The following is a 17575-nucleotide window of genomic DNA, read 5'->3' on the forward strand; positions in this document are numbered from 1 at the left end:
TTGAGCACATAGATAACAAGGCTTCGTCTAGTTATAATAAGGGCAATTTTAGAGATTATCGACTGAACGACAGCCTGTTACAATATATATAATGTGACGGTAAACGTCAAATTAGCGCGAATTTTCTAACCTAATTGTTGTCTGCGGGGGGCAGCACTTGCCGGGTACCGAAAAATATAACGACGGAATTCGGCGCACGAGCAGACAGAACGCGCACGATTGAAAATGAACCAGTGAGGGACTAACTATCATCACGTTCGTCCGTGTTGACGACGCCAGCTACCGATACGCAAGCCGCCAAAACCAAAATCTACGAGAAAAGTGTCCGAACCAGAGCCGAATACCAGTGACCGCTGTTACCGAGTTGTCCGGAGTGCTGACCTGAGCCAGTAGAAGCGGTGCTTTACCTGTGAGGCCGAACGTCGGCGTGCGAGGTGTTTCGCCATCGAACAATCAAATGTTGCAGATATAGTAGCATTAACAAAAACATGTTCAAATTTAGATAATTATTGGACTGATATTTCTAGTATTAATGGTATTTCAAAGGACAAAAATGAGAAAAATATTGATTTTTCTACAAAGATAAAATAAAAATAACCAGAAAATTTACAGTTTAATATTAACAATATTGAAGAAAATACTTCTGTTCTCCAAATTTGTGTAAAAGATGTTAGAGATATTGAAAATACTACAAATAATAAGAAAAATACTTCCTGCAAATTTCATTCGTCAAATTGCAATAGTGAATCAAACACTTGTATCGCTTACATTATCTTATTTCAAGGATAATATGTTGCCTACGTCTCCTAATACTTATACCATGGAAGAGAACCTCACGAATAGACTTACAAGCTTTAGAAAAATATAAGCCTTTTAAGTTTATGTTAGGAAATGTAACACAAGGTTACATGTATTCAAGGTATACATTTATTATAGACATTTTATCTTCAAAATAAAAATAAATTTATTTCTTGCAATAAATTGACTTACTTTTACCTTAATAATGTATACCACTTAAAAAAGTTTATTATGATAAGACATTGAACCATGTGTCTAATATATATTTATATATATATATATATTTTTTTTTTTTTTCAAAAAATGTGAATAGGATAGAATCCAAATATTAATGAGACACTTTTAATCGTAGGAACTTTGTAGACGGCTTGTAAATGCCTTTTAAGACTAGGCATTAGTCTTGGCGATATGGACAGAGTTCACAGTAACAATAAAGTTTTCCACAACTGGTTTTAAGCTGCTCGAGACTAAGATGATTGACAAAATCCTTTCCTCACTTATCAAGTACAACCACACTTGTACTCAATAAATAGAAGGTTTGATATATGACAACTGGTCAAGTGAACTAATGGTTATCGTTGACGTATACCCTTATACTGACAATCATTGTAGAAGAACAATCGATTCTTTGGTTGACATTGATTCTTGATATGCCTGTGAATAACTGTCTGAGATAAATGATCTTTGCTCATTTCACTCCACACATTGTAAATTTGTAAGCCATGATAACTTTGCACTTGGGACACCTTCTTGGTTTAATCACACACGCACTTTACAATCCTTACATTCACCAATTAACACAGTTTTAGTTTTATTTTTTACTTATTGGAAAAAAATCTTAAAAAAAGCACATTCTCATTCGCCTGATTATCAGTCCTTTAATTTGCACATATTTATTGCAATTGATCTTCATCGCCATCATCGTCACCAACATTTCTATTTCACTTCATCCTGCTGAAATAAAAACTCCTGCAAAAAAAAAAAACATTCACAAAGTAACATGTTTTTATTTTCTATTGTAGATAGTAAATAAATAAATAAATAATAACTTATCTAAATGCCAGCATAACGATAAATCCTTGCTGAAGCAAAAGCAGGTAAAAGTACAAGAAACTCGGAAGAAACATTTAAAATAGACATATACACGTGTAAACACTTTTTCAGGTCTGCTATTCGAGCTTTAATTTTGACTGCTACTTTCAGTCCGTAACGGTGGTTTTCAGATCGGCCATAGTATAACGCTCGTTCTTAAATTATATAATTAAAACCTAAAATCAAATAATCATTCATCTAAATTCATTGTTCGGCAAACAATTAATTTTAAACCTAAAAACAAATTAGTAACGTTTTAGCTTTTTATCGTATCTTAAAACGAATTTTCATTTTTGAATTTTCCCGCGGTTTCTTCGTTCCGATGCAACGACGGAATTCTCATACCAACCTAACTGGGGGGGTCGCGATTCAATTCACATTGGGTATACATGTCTCCATGAGTCTTGTGGCGGGGAATTTCAGGGGTTTTAACCGCGCTACGAATTTCTTCCGCCACAAGGCTTGTATGACTCTTTGCCCCCGATTATTTAGGGAGCCTGAACGGCGGCTAATTAAGGCGATCGTCGGGGGTAGGGCCAAAATGGGGTTTTGTCGCGTGTATCCCAGTTTGCCTTCACGGCGACTGCGCAGAGTAGGCAAGCGGGTGAGTACTCGCGATCTCCTCAGTTTCAGGCCTCGGTGTCCAACTACTCGATTCCTATTTATCCTCCTCAATTATGGTATGCCGGCAACTCAGATGATGGCTCCTTAATTCAGTTCGTAAGTCCCTTCGAATTCGCGCGTATGTTACCTATCGTGTGACCCGAAAATATAGCGAATCAGCGTTACCCGATTATAACCGCCCGCGGCTGAAAATCACCAGCATGCAATTGAGGCAGGGTAACAGAAGTAAATTGTATGTAAAAAAAAACAATTAATCACTTTATTGACGTATTTATTAATTCATAAGCAAGAAGTCGGAGTGATTAGGGTCAGTATAACTCTGAATAATTATGAAATAGCAAGGGTACAAATTAATCGAAATATTAATAATTTTCCCGTCGGTTTTCGATTAACAAAGATGATGGAATGGTCAGCGCAAATAACTAAATCACGAATTTTCTTTGTCTGATCTTAACGCTCACGTTCGGTTTACGAAATGGCGGAAAGGTCAGCACAATTAAATAAGCACGGTAATTTTATTTGGCTACTTCTGCGTACGCAACGATTTAGTATACGGTGAAAGGTCAGCGCAAATAACTCAACCACTACCTTTAATTCGTATAAACCTAACACTCACGTTCGATCTACGAAATGGCGGAAAGGTCAGCGCGATTCGATAGGCACCGGCATCGACGGATCCACGCGTCGCGATGATCTACGGCACTGAAAATTTCACTCCCGTACTCCGCGATTAATATAAGTGAGTGGCACTTTGCCTACTTACGATTTTCCTTGCTGTTTCAGCGAACAAAGTTAGCGAGCACAAAAGGCGTCTAGCGCAATTGGTCCTGCGACAAGATTATCTAGGGATTACTCCTTCTCGCTAGAAGACCAGTGGCAAAATGGACGAGAATCGGCTTTTCGCGGTCAAAGATCGCTTTTCTTCTCCTCTTTCCGAGAAGAAATGTTATTATTGGTCGGTATGCTAATTCAGATATCGGTAGCGCCCTCCGAATATTTTATCATTGGTCCGTATGTACATTAGAAGGATACAGCGTCCTCCTTAACTCTCCTACTTTCGTCGTTATTTACCCTCTCTCACCCCTCACTAAGGTAGCTATCATTAATTGTCGGAAAAGATCTACCCCTACTCTTATCTATTTTTCTATCCGGACAGAAATCAAATTTTATTCTAATTCGCTTATTGGTCGTGACGTCACTAGCGAATTTCGTCAGAGGTTCGAATTCTGTCGGTTAATTTATTAATTTAATTTAACGGGGTAGTTGTCGCTCGCTATTATAATAGGGGGTGTGTCGGTCGCATGCGAATTTTATAATTCGGTATTTATTCCATGTTCATTATAACTTTAATTTTAATGCATATATAATATACGTCGTTTCAATTGTAGCGCCCCCATCCTCGCATTTACATATTATTCTATTCATCATTTCATATCATCTGTCTCGCTCGCTCTTGTTTAGTCTATTTCGCTCGCTCTGTCTCGCTCGCTCGCTCTCAGTCTGTCTCGGCGTTTCAAAATGGCCGCTCGATCTATCGCGTGTACGCTTCGTGTTCTCATATCGGTTGTTGGAACGCCTCCTGGGGCGCTCCTGTGTCGGTTAAGTGACGTTCTCCCGGGTGTTTGTGTGTGTGGTTATCATTGTCGTTATGTGTGGCGCTCAGGATGTCGCCGATGGTGTTCGGCAGCCCGACCCAGCTGATTGCCGGCTGCCACTTCATCGGCGATTTTCTGCTTGCCCCAGGAGTGTCAGAGTCTTGTGAATGTTGGTGTTGGTGCCTGGGAGTGTAACTGATCTGCATGTGTCATCAACATGCATTTCCGTTGCATTTCCCAGTGAAGTTTCCTATTTTTCTTTTGCCGGTCGGCAACACGTGGTCGGGAGTGAGTGTGTGCGTGCGCTCTCTTATTTCGTGGTGCGGTCCTTTTTTTTTTTTCTTTTGCGTGTCCGTCGGATCGCGTTTGTCGGGTTTGTTTCGCCGATATCTCCGGTGTGGTTGTTCGGGCATGAAAAAAGTAATCGTTTTTATATAGGCCGCGTTTGTTTTTATTTTATTCAACCGGTTACGGGGCGGCAAGGGGAGGGAATGGCTTTTCTGAGGTTTTGCAAATAATGCAGCGCTCAGGAAAGGCCTTGTAATGTACCGCATTACAGTCTGACTCACTCTTTTCTTTATGACAGATATCGGTGTAATCTATAACTCCTAAGTCCACTTACACTAACATTCTCTAAATTTTATAAATGTACTTAAAAAATCATTTTCTTTTTTATTATATTTTTAATAAAACATAACAGTACTAATTAATTTAAGCGTTTCTCATAATTATTCATTTTCGTTTTTCAAATACGCGTCTCTTAGAAATCCGTATAAAACTAACCTGCGTATGGATGGCTGTGCAGAAGTCTAGTCATGTGTCATTTTAGAAATGTCAAAATAGTTCTATAAACACCCTTTTAAAAAGTGTTATAATTGTTCTGCAATCATCCTAAAGACAATCTTCGTTACGTTTTTGAACAGCAAATTGTACCGATGCGAAAACAGCCCGACACAAATAACATTTTATAAAAAAAAATGATCACATCTCACGTACGTCTAATTGTACTTCTCGAAAAAATAATTATTTGTCATTGTACCATTATATTTCTCATAAAAAATAAAAAATATCGTTATCGATCATTCACCTCCTATTTATTCACATAAAAGACATAATTAAGCAAAAATAAATTCACAGAAAAATTGTACATTCTGTAGTCTAAATTGTACCATCAGTACAATTCTATTTTTTTTTACTAATCTCATATATAAACAATGGTTAAGGAAAATCCCTTAATATGTTTATATATGAGATTAGTAATATTTCGAAGGAAAATAAAATAGATTATAATCTATTTTTTTTTTTTTTTTTTTTTTTATTGGTAAGCAATTTATTACCTCATTGCGAGATTATTATGCTATAAACGTAAATATACATATAGAAATAATTAAGGTACAGTAGAGTATATCGATAGTGTATGCGCTTAGTATTACGTTGGATTACATTATTGAATTGTATTTTAAAATTGGAGCTTACAGTTAGAGACGAAATTGTAAACGCTAGTACACAGATCGGCAGTCGGATTGACTAACAAAGTTACGCTATTCATGGGAAGAAACATTTTTTGTTTTCGCAGATCTTTTATGAATTGTGAGCGTTGTTGATCATATACTGGACATTGCCAAAGTATATGGTCTAAATCTTGTATCGGATGACCACATTCGCAATCGGTAGAGCTTTTTAGACCAATTCTCCCTAAAGAATATGCTAGATTGTAGTGTCCTGATCTGCAGCAGTTGATGGTTGTGATAATTGCTCGAGGGAGATTAACATGTGCAAACCATGGTTTGTCTTTTTCATTATGGAAGTTTTGGAAAAAGTTGATTCCTTTATTGTTTCCTTCAGTGCATAAAAATTCCCGAGTATTGACTATTGCTTCTTTCTTGAACAATTGGCGCAGATCAGTATAAGGGATTTTCACAAAGTCGGAGGGAGCAGACATAGAGACATTTTTGGCCGCTAGGTCAGCGTTTTCGTTGCCATTGAATCCGGTGTGCGAACGAATCCAGAAAAATTTGAGTGCAGAATTGGTTGGGCTCTTTAGCTTGAAGTCAAGAGCTATTTTGCGTGTTTCTAAAATATATGGATTAGTTTTGATGTCGAATTTGACATTTTTAAGTGCTAGCAGGGCGCTGAGGGAATCAGTAAAGATGTATACATCTCTCGTAGGATATCGACGGCCAAGTTTCGTTGCTTCTAGTAGAGCGATGGACTCGGCCGTAAATATGGATGCTCTTTTGTCGACACTTTTGACTATTTCAATGTTTAGATCTTCGCTAATACAGGCACATCCTACCGAGTTTGAATTGTCTGACTTACTTCCATCTGTAAATGTGAAGAATGGATTTCGTTCGTTTTTCAGCTTCTCAAGCTCAGAGTTGGGATCTTTGGATTTATCCAGAGTTTTTCCAAATTCAATGTTAATATCGAGATCATCGATAAGGGTATAATAATCATATTCATACAAGCCGAAGTGGAAGCTTGAAAAGACTTTGCTGTCATTTAAATTAAGGTCTTGAATACATTTGATTAGGAGACGGTCACGAAATTTGCGCTTATTTCTCGGATTGTTTATATGTTTGTGTATGTATTTAATTTTGTCGTGAACTAACAAATTTTTATTTGACATGATCTTATAGAGGTAGTTGAGGCAAAGATACTTGGTCCTATTTTCGATTGTGACTAATTTAGATTCAGAGAGTAAGATGTTTGTTGGGGTACTGATTCTGTAGCCGAGTGATAGTCTGATAGCTGAGTACTGTATTTTTTCTAAAACATTGGTGAGTTTTGCCTGCGTGGGATAGTATACAAGACATCCATAATCGATAATAGCGCGAATAAAACTTTTATACAGAGTTAGTAATGTACAAAGCTCTACGCCTGCGCAAAGTGTATTTCCGGATGACATCCTTGCAAGTTGTAACAATTAGTGGTAATTTGTAATTGTCCTATTATTTCTTTTAGAAACAAATTTATAGAATTGTACTGATGGTACAATTTAGACTACAGAAGGTACAATTTTTCTGTGAATTTATTTTTGCTTAATTATGTCTTTATGTGAATAAATAGGAGGTGAATTATTGATAACGATATTTTTTATTTTTTATGAGAAATATAATGGTTCAATAACAAATAATTATTTTTTCGAGAAGTACAATTAGACGTACGTGAGATGTGATCATTTTTTTTTATAAAATGTTATTTGTGTCGGGCTGTTTTCGCATCGGTCAAATTGTTTGCTTTCGCGGCTTGCGCCTAAAAAATGTTTCGTTCAAATATTAAATACAAAATATTGTGTTATTATTTTACAATTGGAATTGTAAATAAATTTTACATATAAAATGATAGTAACGAAGTTTAATTGTTAACAATTTATAGTAATACATTTCATAGTAACAGTATAATTAGAGAAATTAAAATTTAATTCTGATATTGTTAAATCGCTTTGTTAGTATGTATATACAAAGTTTTGTCCTTTAAAAAGAAATGAAAGCATCTCTCTATAAATATGACAGATTTTGTTGAAGGATGGAGTTTAGGAGACATATTAGGAGAGGGTGCTTATGGAGAGTAAGTATTTGCAATTGAAATGTTATAAAGCAACATAGTTTTGCAATTCATTACATACTGTATTTTATATTATAAGAAAAAGATACCCTACGTTGAAAAATAAAAATGGTTTGAAAATTATTTTCATTTTTTAGTTTTTAATGACTTTGAGAAAACTATGTCCATCAAGAATTGATTATTGTTCACTTCCTATGGATTGAAGGAATGTTCGAAAGTATAATTTGTTTGATAAAAGTAGTTTATAAAGTATTTCATAATTTTAACCAGTAAACATATTTTTATAGACAGTTTTAAGCCTTTATTCACCAATTACTTTAACTACTACATAGTAAGCATTTATAAATATATGTTAAAACATTTACTTTACACCTTTACAAAGATTAATTTAATTGTATTTTTTTAATAACAAATGTTCCTTTGTTTGCTGTGAATTCTGAAGTAGTTTGAACTTGTAAAGATGAAAAAATAGTTTAATATTAATATAATGTATGTAATAATAAAAAATCTGTTCCTTATTATGTAGCATATACATGCTATGAAAATTATCTAATACAAATTTATAAGTGTTTAAAAAATTATATTTTGTGATATCAAAATAATGTTAATAAATAAAATACACTCCTTGTAATTTTTTTTAATAGGCAATAAGCTTCATCATACAGAAACTTTTACTTTTTAATTAATCATGTTCAATAGGAAGTCATGGTTATAGTAGATTAAAAATTACATAATGAAAATATCACATTCGATTTTTATAACAATTTATATAGAGTTACAATGATAAAAGTTTCTTTTAATTTTTTTTTGATATATTCAGATAATTTTCTTTTATTCTTCCTAATTTTATAGTTGTGAATTAAAATTGATTTAAACATAAATCTAGTATGAATTTTTTCTAAATAAAAAAATGAGAGAAAATTTGTCTATTTTATTTGATGTTACATAATACAATACTATATTATGATATTTACCAAAACTAGTTACAATTTTAAATCCTTAATAAATATCAATAACGCAGCTCAAAAAAATTATATGGTATTTCACAAGAGACATAAAAGATGTTAAAAAGAAATCAAAATTGAAAGTTTCAAAAGATTGTGAAACACATATTAATCTTATACAAAAATTTTTTTATTTAGTCATGCAAAGAGTATCATTTAATTATTTATATACTATACCTATATCTTTAATATAACTAATAATAAAAATTTATTATTATTCAATCAAGTCTTAAATTCTGATCTCAGAAAAGTTATTTTTAAAAAGTGTAAATTTTATTGATTCGACTACATGGCTAGTAATTATCAAATAAATTTTATTTCCATGACAATAAAAATACGTTAAAGAACTCTATGTTTTGTTATAAAACAAATATATTTCAACAATAAAGAGTATCCCCTGTGACTTTATATTTATGTATATTCTGTCTTGGTAAGTCTTTATTAGAATGATAAATTTTTGAAATTAAAATGTTAGCATAGAATGATGAGATACTTTTTATCGACTGAAAATGTTTATGAAGTGAAGTGTCATTCTTATTGTTTCAAGCTATCATATGAGTCATATTATGTTTATAATTGAATATAGATTATGTGCTTCAAAAATTCCATCTGATTTTTATTAAACGTATAACTGCGTAAATATCCACAGAGATTAGCACATTTAGCTATGCACCGACGATATAGTTCAGTAGAATTAGCCCAAAATTGACCCAAAAGTGGATGTATGTACAAGGTAGAGGCTAGGAAAAAATTTGGTTAGGTCCAGGCATAGACATATATATAAAAGATAGACTGCTGATACTAGGTTATGGAATTGTCCGCGAGAGTGAGAGAGATAGCAACAAATAGTGGGAAACTTCTGTTTCTTTCTAGTCGACGCTTATTGGCTGTTGCCGTGCATGCGCCTACGCGCTCTTCGACTAGCGAATTTGAACTAAAAGATTCATAATAAAAATTAATTAATTTTATCAATATATCAAAAATCAATGTTACTGTTTTCCAAATAAAGGAAATGAATGGATGATAAATAGTAAATTGAAAATGGTTAATTTCTTTAAGTTTTTTTATATTTATTGAATTATTGTAACTTATATAAATTCTAATAAGCTGCCGCCAAGATACTTAAGCTTAACAATTCTTTTTTCAAGTTGACTGAGCAGAGTATTGTACGATTCCGGGTTCACAGTGAAATGTTCGCTTAGTTTGTTCGGAAGGAAAATGTCAAACTCAGCATCCAGTTCGACGACGACTCTTGTTCCGAATTTTGTTTGAACTTTTTTCATGCTAGTGACTGTGCAAAGGATTGAAGGATTCAATTCTTTTAATTTTTTCGTTGGCAAGGAGGATGGGGTACGAGCTACAGCGTTAATAGCTTCCATAATGAAGATTGATACCTGCGACATGTAAAATTTCAAATATAAAATATGAAAAAATTCTATGAGTAACAGTTGACACACAATTTTTTATTAAAAAGAGTATTCAAGCTATATGAAGTGTCTACTGTGAGCATAGACGAGCGAATGAATACCTTGATGCTATTGCATATATAGGGTTAAATCGATCATTTTAATTGAAGGCGTTGTACCAATTCCCCACCTTTACTCCATCTTCCTCATCCTCTAAATCTAACAATTTTAGTTTGCTGATCACATCATAATCATAATCATCATCATCATCATTATTCGACTCTGACGTTGAAGAATCGCTGTCAGGGAGGTCGCAACTCTGACTTAATTTTCAACTATAACGGTTTTTCAACCAATTTTTAAGAGCCACGACATTTTGAAGCGCGCAGTTTTCTGTCCAGTCTGGAGGATGATCATTGCAAACTATAGGTTCGCAAAATTTTGGCTGATGTAAGGAAGGGCAACCCAGACCTTCGAGATCGAAGACATGATCATTAAATCTAGTGAGCCACTGCACTTTTTGACGTCCCTTTACATAAATAATAACTTTGTCAGTGTCAGCTGCTAAGCGACATAGGTCTTGTATAATAAGCGGATGGCAATCGTATGGTAAGTTTCCTGTATTCTAATCAAGCCCATGGAAGTTATTTGTAAGCTATGAATTTTCACGTTTTGAATGGCTGGGAAGTTCTTTCCAAGGACATGGTGGCTTAAAAATCCAATGTGTGGGTTCAATATCGTCATTGAGATTTGTCATTGCAAGTTCTTTAAAAACTGGTTGATCATCGTTCTTAACAGCTTGTATATCAACGATGATTTCTATGGCAAATCTACAATGAAAAAAAATATATTAGACAGAAATATAGTTTAAATCATATTTTAGTTCATTGATTTTTTCAATACCTTGTTAAAGGATTGCAACGTGCCATGATCGCTCGAACCGATGAGTGCTTGATTGAATTTTATACATTTACCGCTTTCCCCTTTTTAATATATTAGTAACAGCGCGATAATCAAAATTCGCTTACATGTCTATGTCCAATCAAGAGTCTTTATGAATGCGGCTAAGTTCTTTTTATATGCTACAAGAACTCTAGCTCCGAGCGAAATAGTTAAGTCCCTTTAAACGAGCTGACGCTAGATGACTTATACTATAGCTTTTCTTTCCAATGCGCACACGGCTAAGTTTCATCTCTCTCTCTGCTATCGACACTTAGTCTCTACAGCATACAAAATAGAAAAAAACTTAAAATTGTGCGCCTGCGAAGTGACATAGCTCCATTAGCTATATCGCACGCTGAGAAAGATAAGTTTTCGGTCATATGAGAACTTACACGTGTGAACGAAATATGGTCTTAGCCGTGGAGCAGTGCGATGCGACATACTCTCCCCTCTCCCAAAAGTTAGCCATGTAGCGCGTGGCTATGAGCTGTGTGTGCGCTCTCTCTCTCATTCATGAATTGATATAAAGGACGATCATAATGCACACGCGTTAATTGATGATTGAACAGCATCACGACTGCACCTTATGAATTATAAACCAACGCGCTCATTTTAACTTTGAAAAAATGTTTAAGAATTCATTGCACTAAATGTGATGTATTTGGTCTTGAAAATTTTTTTGAAGTTAATGAAAAAAGTAGTGTTATAGAAGCGTGCACGCATGAAAGGACATAGACACGCGCGCGAGTATAAGTGGTCTTAGTTGCGCGAGAGAGCATAAACACCTTTTACGAAAATTTTCTAAATCCACAACCGAACAACCTCATCCTCTTGCTGCGAGAGCTTAGAGTTAAATGACTCTGCGTGGAGCTCCCCGTTCTGGAGTAGTCTTTGACTTCCTATGCATTGATTGATATGTAGGGACTTAGTCGCGCGCGAACATATTAGGACTTACAAGTAACCCTACCCAAGTGTCACTCACCGATTTTAACCAAACTTGGCACATCGTTAGAGCACTAAAAAATATTGAACCCGTGTTTTTTTATTTTGGCCGAATCCACTGTTAAGGGGTAGAAACCACCCCTAATAACCCCTAACCAGGCTAACCCACCTAACTCTGGGTAGAGCGAGTTTGATTAATTATTTTTTCACAAGAAAGTTAACTTCTCAACCCGGATAGGCTAACCCATTTATAACCTGATATAACCGATCCCCACAAATCACTATATCCCTTATACACCATCCCTATCAACCCCTAAGCAGGCTAACTCATCTAGCCCTGGGTAGAGCGAGTTTCATCAGCTGCTTTTCTATAGGAAAATAAAGATCATAACCAGCGAAAGGTCAACAAAATTTTACTTTGTAATAAAACTTTTGTATAAAAAATGAGTTAAAACCTGTAAATTTCATAGAAATAAATAAAACCGCAGCCAACTCGTTGGAAGTAAGCTTCTTCAAATAAAATGTTCCTTCGCAAGCTTTTTTTTGTAACAACGACTATACTTTTCTTGTATTATCTTTGTATTTTTTTAAGGTTTAAAAAGTTGAAAAAAATCTTTTGATCTCAAATATTTTGAGAATAACAGTAACTGTGATATGAAATTACTTTTTGAAGAACCGTCGACATTAGCGTGACCCAATGTGCACCGCGTGGAGGTTATCGATCGGATTTTGCACATCATTTGGCCATGAAAAGGGCCGTTTGGAATTTTAAAAGATTTTTTATAGTAAGTGGAGTTCGTTTAAATATCATAAAATTAGTGAAGACAAAAGTAACACGAAACAATAAAAAATGTACTATTATTTAAAATATAAAATATTCATAATGAAATTACTATTATTATTTTAATATTTATGTGAAATTAACGTATTGCTTACAATAGTGTGGTTTATCGACATTGTCAAGAGCAAAAAAGTGGTTTATACAAAGACATTTGGTGCACCATGCACATGTGACAATCCCAAATAGCATACAAAAGTGGCATTTAACATCAGTATGTTGAAAACAATACTGAACAGGGGTTTGCCAACTATTTGGTTTTTCAAGTACGTAACCACTTTTGTACCATCCACATTTGAACATGTTTGTAAATCGTGGTGAAGAAAACTGGTTATGCGTAAGAAATTGTAATTTTAAAATGTTATTACGTAAATGTAAGTTAATGCTAAAATTGTATAACATAACTATATCTGAAAAGTTTTTTAAAAAATTTTTCCAAGGTCTAAATCCATAGACATCTAAAGGCTGTATCATTCCCGTCGTTCCAGCAGGTATAGTTTTAATTTGAATATTTTTCATACTGTATCCAATTTTTAAACACTTTTTCATTTTGTCCAGTCCAAGAATCTAAAATTAACAAACTATCCGTATCAGCTGCAAGTAAAAAAACGTTTTTAAACCATTCAGTTACAATATCAGATGTTAGTTTTCCTGATTTTGAAGGTAAAACATAAATATTATCTGCTTTATAAATAGTAGATTGTACCAATGGTCCAAATTTACCATCAGGTTCTTTTAAAACTATTAACAAAGGTGAGTGTAGTTTTCCATCTGCTGAAACGATTGGCTGAATTGTATAACTATGTGTTAAAGAATTTATCGACTGTGCTAGACATTCTACTTTTTGGGTGCCTATGATTGATAAAGTACGGCCATCGTGAACCTCTAGATTAAACCCTGATTGGTCAGAATTATAAATATTTTTTTTACCTCTTGCTTCCACTTCTGACCATACCTCGTCTACAAATTCAGAAGCTGCTTGTTTCAATTCGTATTGATTTGTCAACTGTGCAGTAGTAACAAACTTAATAATTTTTCTCGAAACTATTCCATGTTTCACTTTAAAATTATGCACCCATTTTGGCGACGCTTTAAAATATTTTGAAGCTAATTGTACACTTTCTTTTGCCAATAACCCCCATCTTTTTAAATCGATATCATGTACAGGTAAACGATTTTCAGTAGCATTATTGAATTGCTGTAAAACGTATTTTGAAATATTGCGTAACTTTTCTAATCTGGATCCTCCTTCTTCTATTTCTTTTTCCCATCTGTACAGCATTCTCTCATGTTTTACCATCTTAAAATTTTTCTTTACTGAATCCAAACTTCTCCTTTTTTTAGTACTACTTTTACGCCAAAAAGTAACTGCTCGTTGTTTATAATCCAAATCAACATCCTCTGATTGGTCAGAAATTTCTTTTTCTTCATAGTCATCGAAATCTTCTTCTACTTCATCTTCCACGCTTATAGCATTAGCTTCTACGCTATCATCATAGTAACATAAAGTTTCGTAATTTTCAACAAAAATTTTAGTATTCGATGAAACTTTTATTAGGTCTGTTAAATACGAAGCAAAAGATCGTTCTTCATCTGTTAATTGACTTTGGATATTATATGCTGGGTCATTAAATGCAGAATACAATAAATTCAAAAAATTTTTTCGGTTCATCAGCATGGTGGGCTATTTGAATTATTATTGAATAAAAAGAAAGAAAAAGATACTCGTAAGTTATCAAATTATTTATTCCACACGGTTCTTCTGTTTCTCTTTGAATTTATTTCTTATAAGTTGATATAAAAAATGATAGTAGATAAATTTAAATTATGTTCTGTTTTTAGTTGGTATAGGTATTTTAAATGATGCTTAAGGTTGACGTTTCGATATTATTCCTTAGAATCAATTAATATCATCTGATTGCGCGTAAACTTAACCCTGAAGGTACATACAGGACTAAAATACCCGGATGTAAAATTGAAAAATGTGTGAAAAATTCACTTTTGATCTTGTAAATCTCTAAATATAATATTTATACTTTAATAAAAAAATGTTTGTCATATTTCCAGAAAAATTTACTTTTGTTAAAAAATATTATATTTAATAAAATATAAAATATATTTAAATTTAATAAAATAGAAAATTAAATCAAGATACGAATTGTAAAAGAGACCGTAAATACATCCACAGTGTACCAAACTGAAGCTTTAGGATAGTACACCTTAAAGATTAATTTAAATTAAGTTTTTTATATTTTTTATGTATTGAAAGATAGAAGCATTTTAATACTTGGAAATTGATAGGGGCGGTTTATGAGGATTGTGCGGATTTGTGCGGATGAGGTACATCAAGGTTCAGGTTGTGTTGGCCTATCAGTGGTTATGATCTTAATTTTTTTACAGAAAAGCAGCTGATGAAACTCGCTCTACCCAGGGCTAGGTAGGTTAGCCTGCTTAGGGGTTGATAGGGGTGATTTATGAGTATTTAACGGGTTTTTTAGGATAAGATATATCAAGGTTAAGGTTGTGTTGGCCTATCAGTAGTTATGATCTTAATTTTCTTACAGAAAAGCAGCTAATGAAACTTGCTCTACCCAGGGCTAGGTGAGTTAGCCTGCTTAGGGGTTGATAGGGATGGTTTATAAGGGATATAGTGATTTGTGGGGATCGGTTATATCAGGTTATAAATGATGAGTTTGAAGTTTGGAACGTTCAACTTGAACGAAAAGAACGAAATTTAGAAAAATGCCTTCTTATCAAAATTAATCGCTGAAATTCAATATAATAATGATAAAAAGCCAAAACAAAACTATTGGAATCACCTACCACCCTCTAAAAAATACCCTTAAAAATTAAGACATTGTCGAATATTGTTATATGTTATTTAGTACAAAATAATTAATTATTTTCAACAACAATTATTTATTCTTATGTAAAATCATAAGTGAAAATTTTGAGCCCTTGGAACTACCCCGAACCACCCCTAATTTCATTTAAACAGGTAAGAAAGCAAAATTGATATCTTTTAGCTCTAATTTGTTATTAGCCACTAAATTGTTTTATATTTTCGCATATAATTATTTATTGTTATGTAAGGAATTGGTGTACAAAGTTTGAGCGAGCGGAACGATACGCAACTACCCCTAAGTTAATTTAACAACTAATCACATATAGGGAATACGCAGTTTTTGGGCTGCCATTTGTTATTAGCCACTCGATATTTAAATTTTTTTGTATATTATTGTTGAATGTCATGTAGAGAACTGGTGTACAAAGTTTGAGCGATCGGAACGATACGCAATTACCCCTAAGTTAATTTAACAACTAATCACATATAGGAAATAGGCAGTTTTTGGGCTGCCATTTGTTATTAGCCACTCGATATTTAAATTTTTTTGTATATTATTGTTGAATATCATGTAAAGAACTGGTGTACATATTTCTATTCTTGCAGTTTATTATCCATGTTAATTATTCATAAATTGAATTTATCGCTAAAATAGAAATCTTACACTCTTTGATATATATTTCGAAGTATAGGAAAATTTAATTTCGTTTCTCTGTAGATTTGTAAGAGTATAAAGAAGAAAGGTGACAGCGAGTTTGTGAAAAAAATTAAGTATCTATGGACAAAACCAAACTCAGAACTACGTGCTGAGGTCGAACATCTTATGGTAGGTAAATGTAATATAGTTAATAATAAAGAATCGGTTTGTTTAAACAAAAGAAAAAACGGTAGAGTAACTGAAGACCATAGAAAAGAGTTTGATTATGACTGTAAATTACAGTATTCATCTAATAATGAGCTTAACTCATTTAATAATATTAATAAGGAGCAACAACTTGCTGAAGATAGAAGTGAAGTGATGAAAAATAGTGAAGTTTCAAGTGATGAAATAGAAAATAAATTAGAAGATATCGTTGAGTCTGATGGCTTGCACCATTACAGACAAAAAAATATTATTGGTGATGGAAATTGTTTATTTAGATGTTTATCTGACTTTTTGTATGATGATCAATCTTATCATGAAAAAGTGAGACAATGTATAGTTGATTACACAACGAAAAACTGGGAATCAGAATTATCGTCAGTGATATATTCTAATCCTAGTATCGTTCAATATAACATGCTACTCATTATAAAAACGTAATGGGAAAATTAGGAGAATACGGGACTTTGTATGAAATAGGAGTTTTTATCAAGATATATGGAGTTAATATGAAGGTTTTTATTAAAAAACCAGGTGACTTGTATATAACTAAAGTAGATGAAAATACAGCTGACTCGGAAGATCAACCTTGCTTCTATATTTTATTGCTTGGTAATCTGGTGGAAGGTCATTGGGTTGTATTATGTTGATATAGGTTCAGTCCAAATGCCGTCAGCAGCATTAAAAGATGATATAGGGATTTTTGACGATGACAAAATCAGAGTAGCCATTGAACAATGTCTAGTCGAAGATATGAGATGTACATGTAGATTACAATTTTATGGAGGTGTGCGTTATAATCAAAGAGACATAGTTGCATATGCTAAGTGTGGTCAAGCTCAACACAGTGCACAGTATAAATTCAGGTTTCATCACACGGATGATCTCGTAGCTGTCTTAGAAGTATCGTGTACAGAAGAACTGAAAGTAGTTCATCAAGATAGTCCAATGACACGATGTTTTAAATAATTGAGAAAACAACTGCGCAAAGAATGGGCTGAAATATGTGGAAGAGGAGGCATTTCAGATCATATGAATAAAATAATTACCAAAATTGACA

General features: G+C 33.4%; 1 protein-coding gene across 3 annotated transcripts in view; it reads left to right on the top strand.

Annotated features, from left to right (window-relative positions):
* The window catches only part of LOC131669299 (serine/threonine-protein kinase grp), a 493024-nt gene that overhangs the window by 50951 nt on the left and 424498 nt on the right, over positions 1-17575 (top strand). For 2 of the 3 annotated variants that reach the window (XM_058944204.1, XM_058944124.1), the window contains exon 1: positions 7342-7679. The exons of the other annotated variant lie outside the window; for it this stretch is intronic. Coding sequence is in view for 1 of the 2 variants with exons in the window: in XM_058944124.1 (XP_058800107.1) it covers positions 7618-7679 (62 nt within the window). In the remaining variant the exon portion in view is untranslated. Of the gene's footprint in view, positions 1-7341; positions 7680-17575 lie in introns of those variants that run through there. 3 annotated transcript variants of the gene reach the window in all.

Source organism: Phymastichus coffea, unplaced genomic scaffold (assembly GCF_024137745.1).
Source record: "Phymastichus coffea isolate CEN01 unplaced genomic scaffold, Cenicafe_Pcof_1.1 PCOF00001, whole genome shotgun sequence".
Taxonomy (NCBI): domain Eukaryota; kingdom Metazoa; phylum Arthropoda; class Insecta; order Hymenoptera; family Eulophidae; genus Phymastichus; species Phymastichus coffea.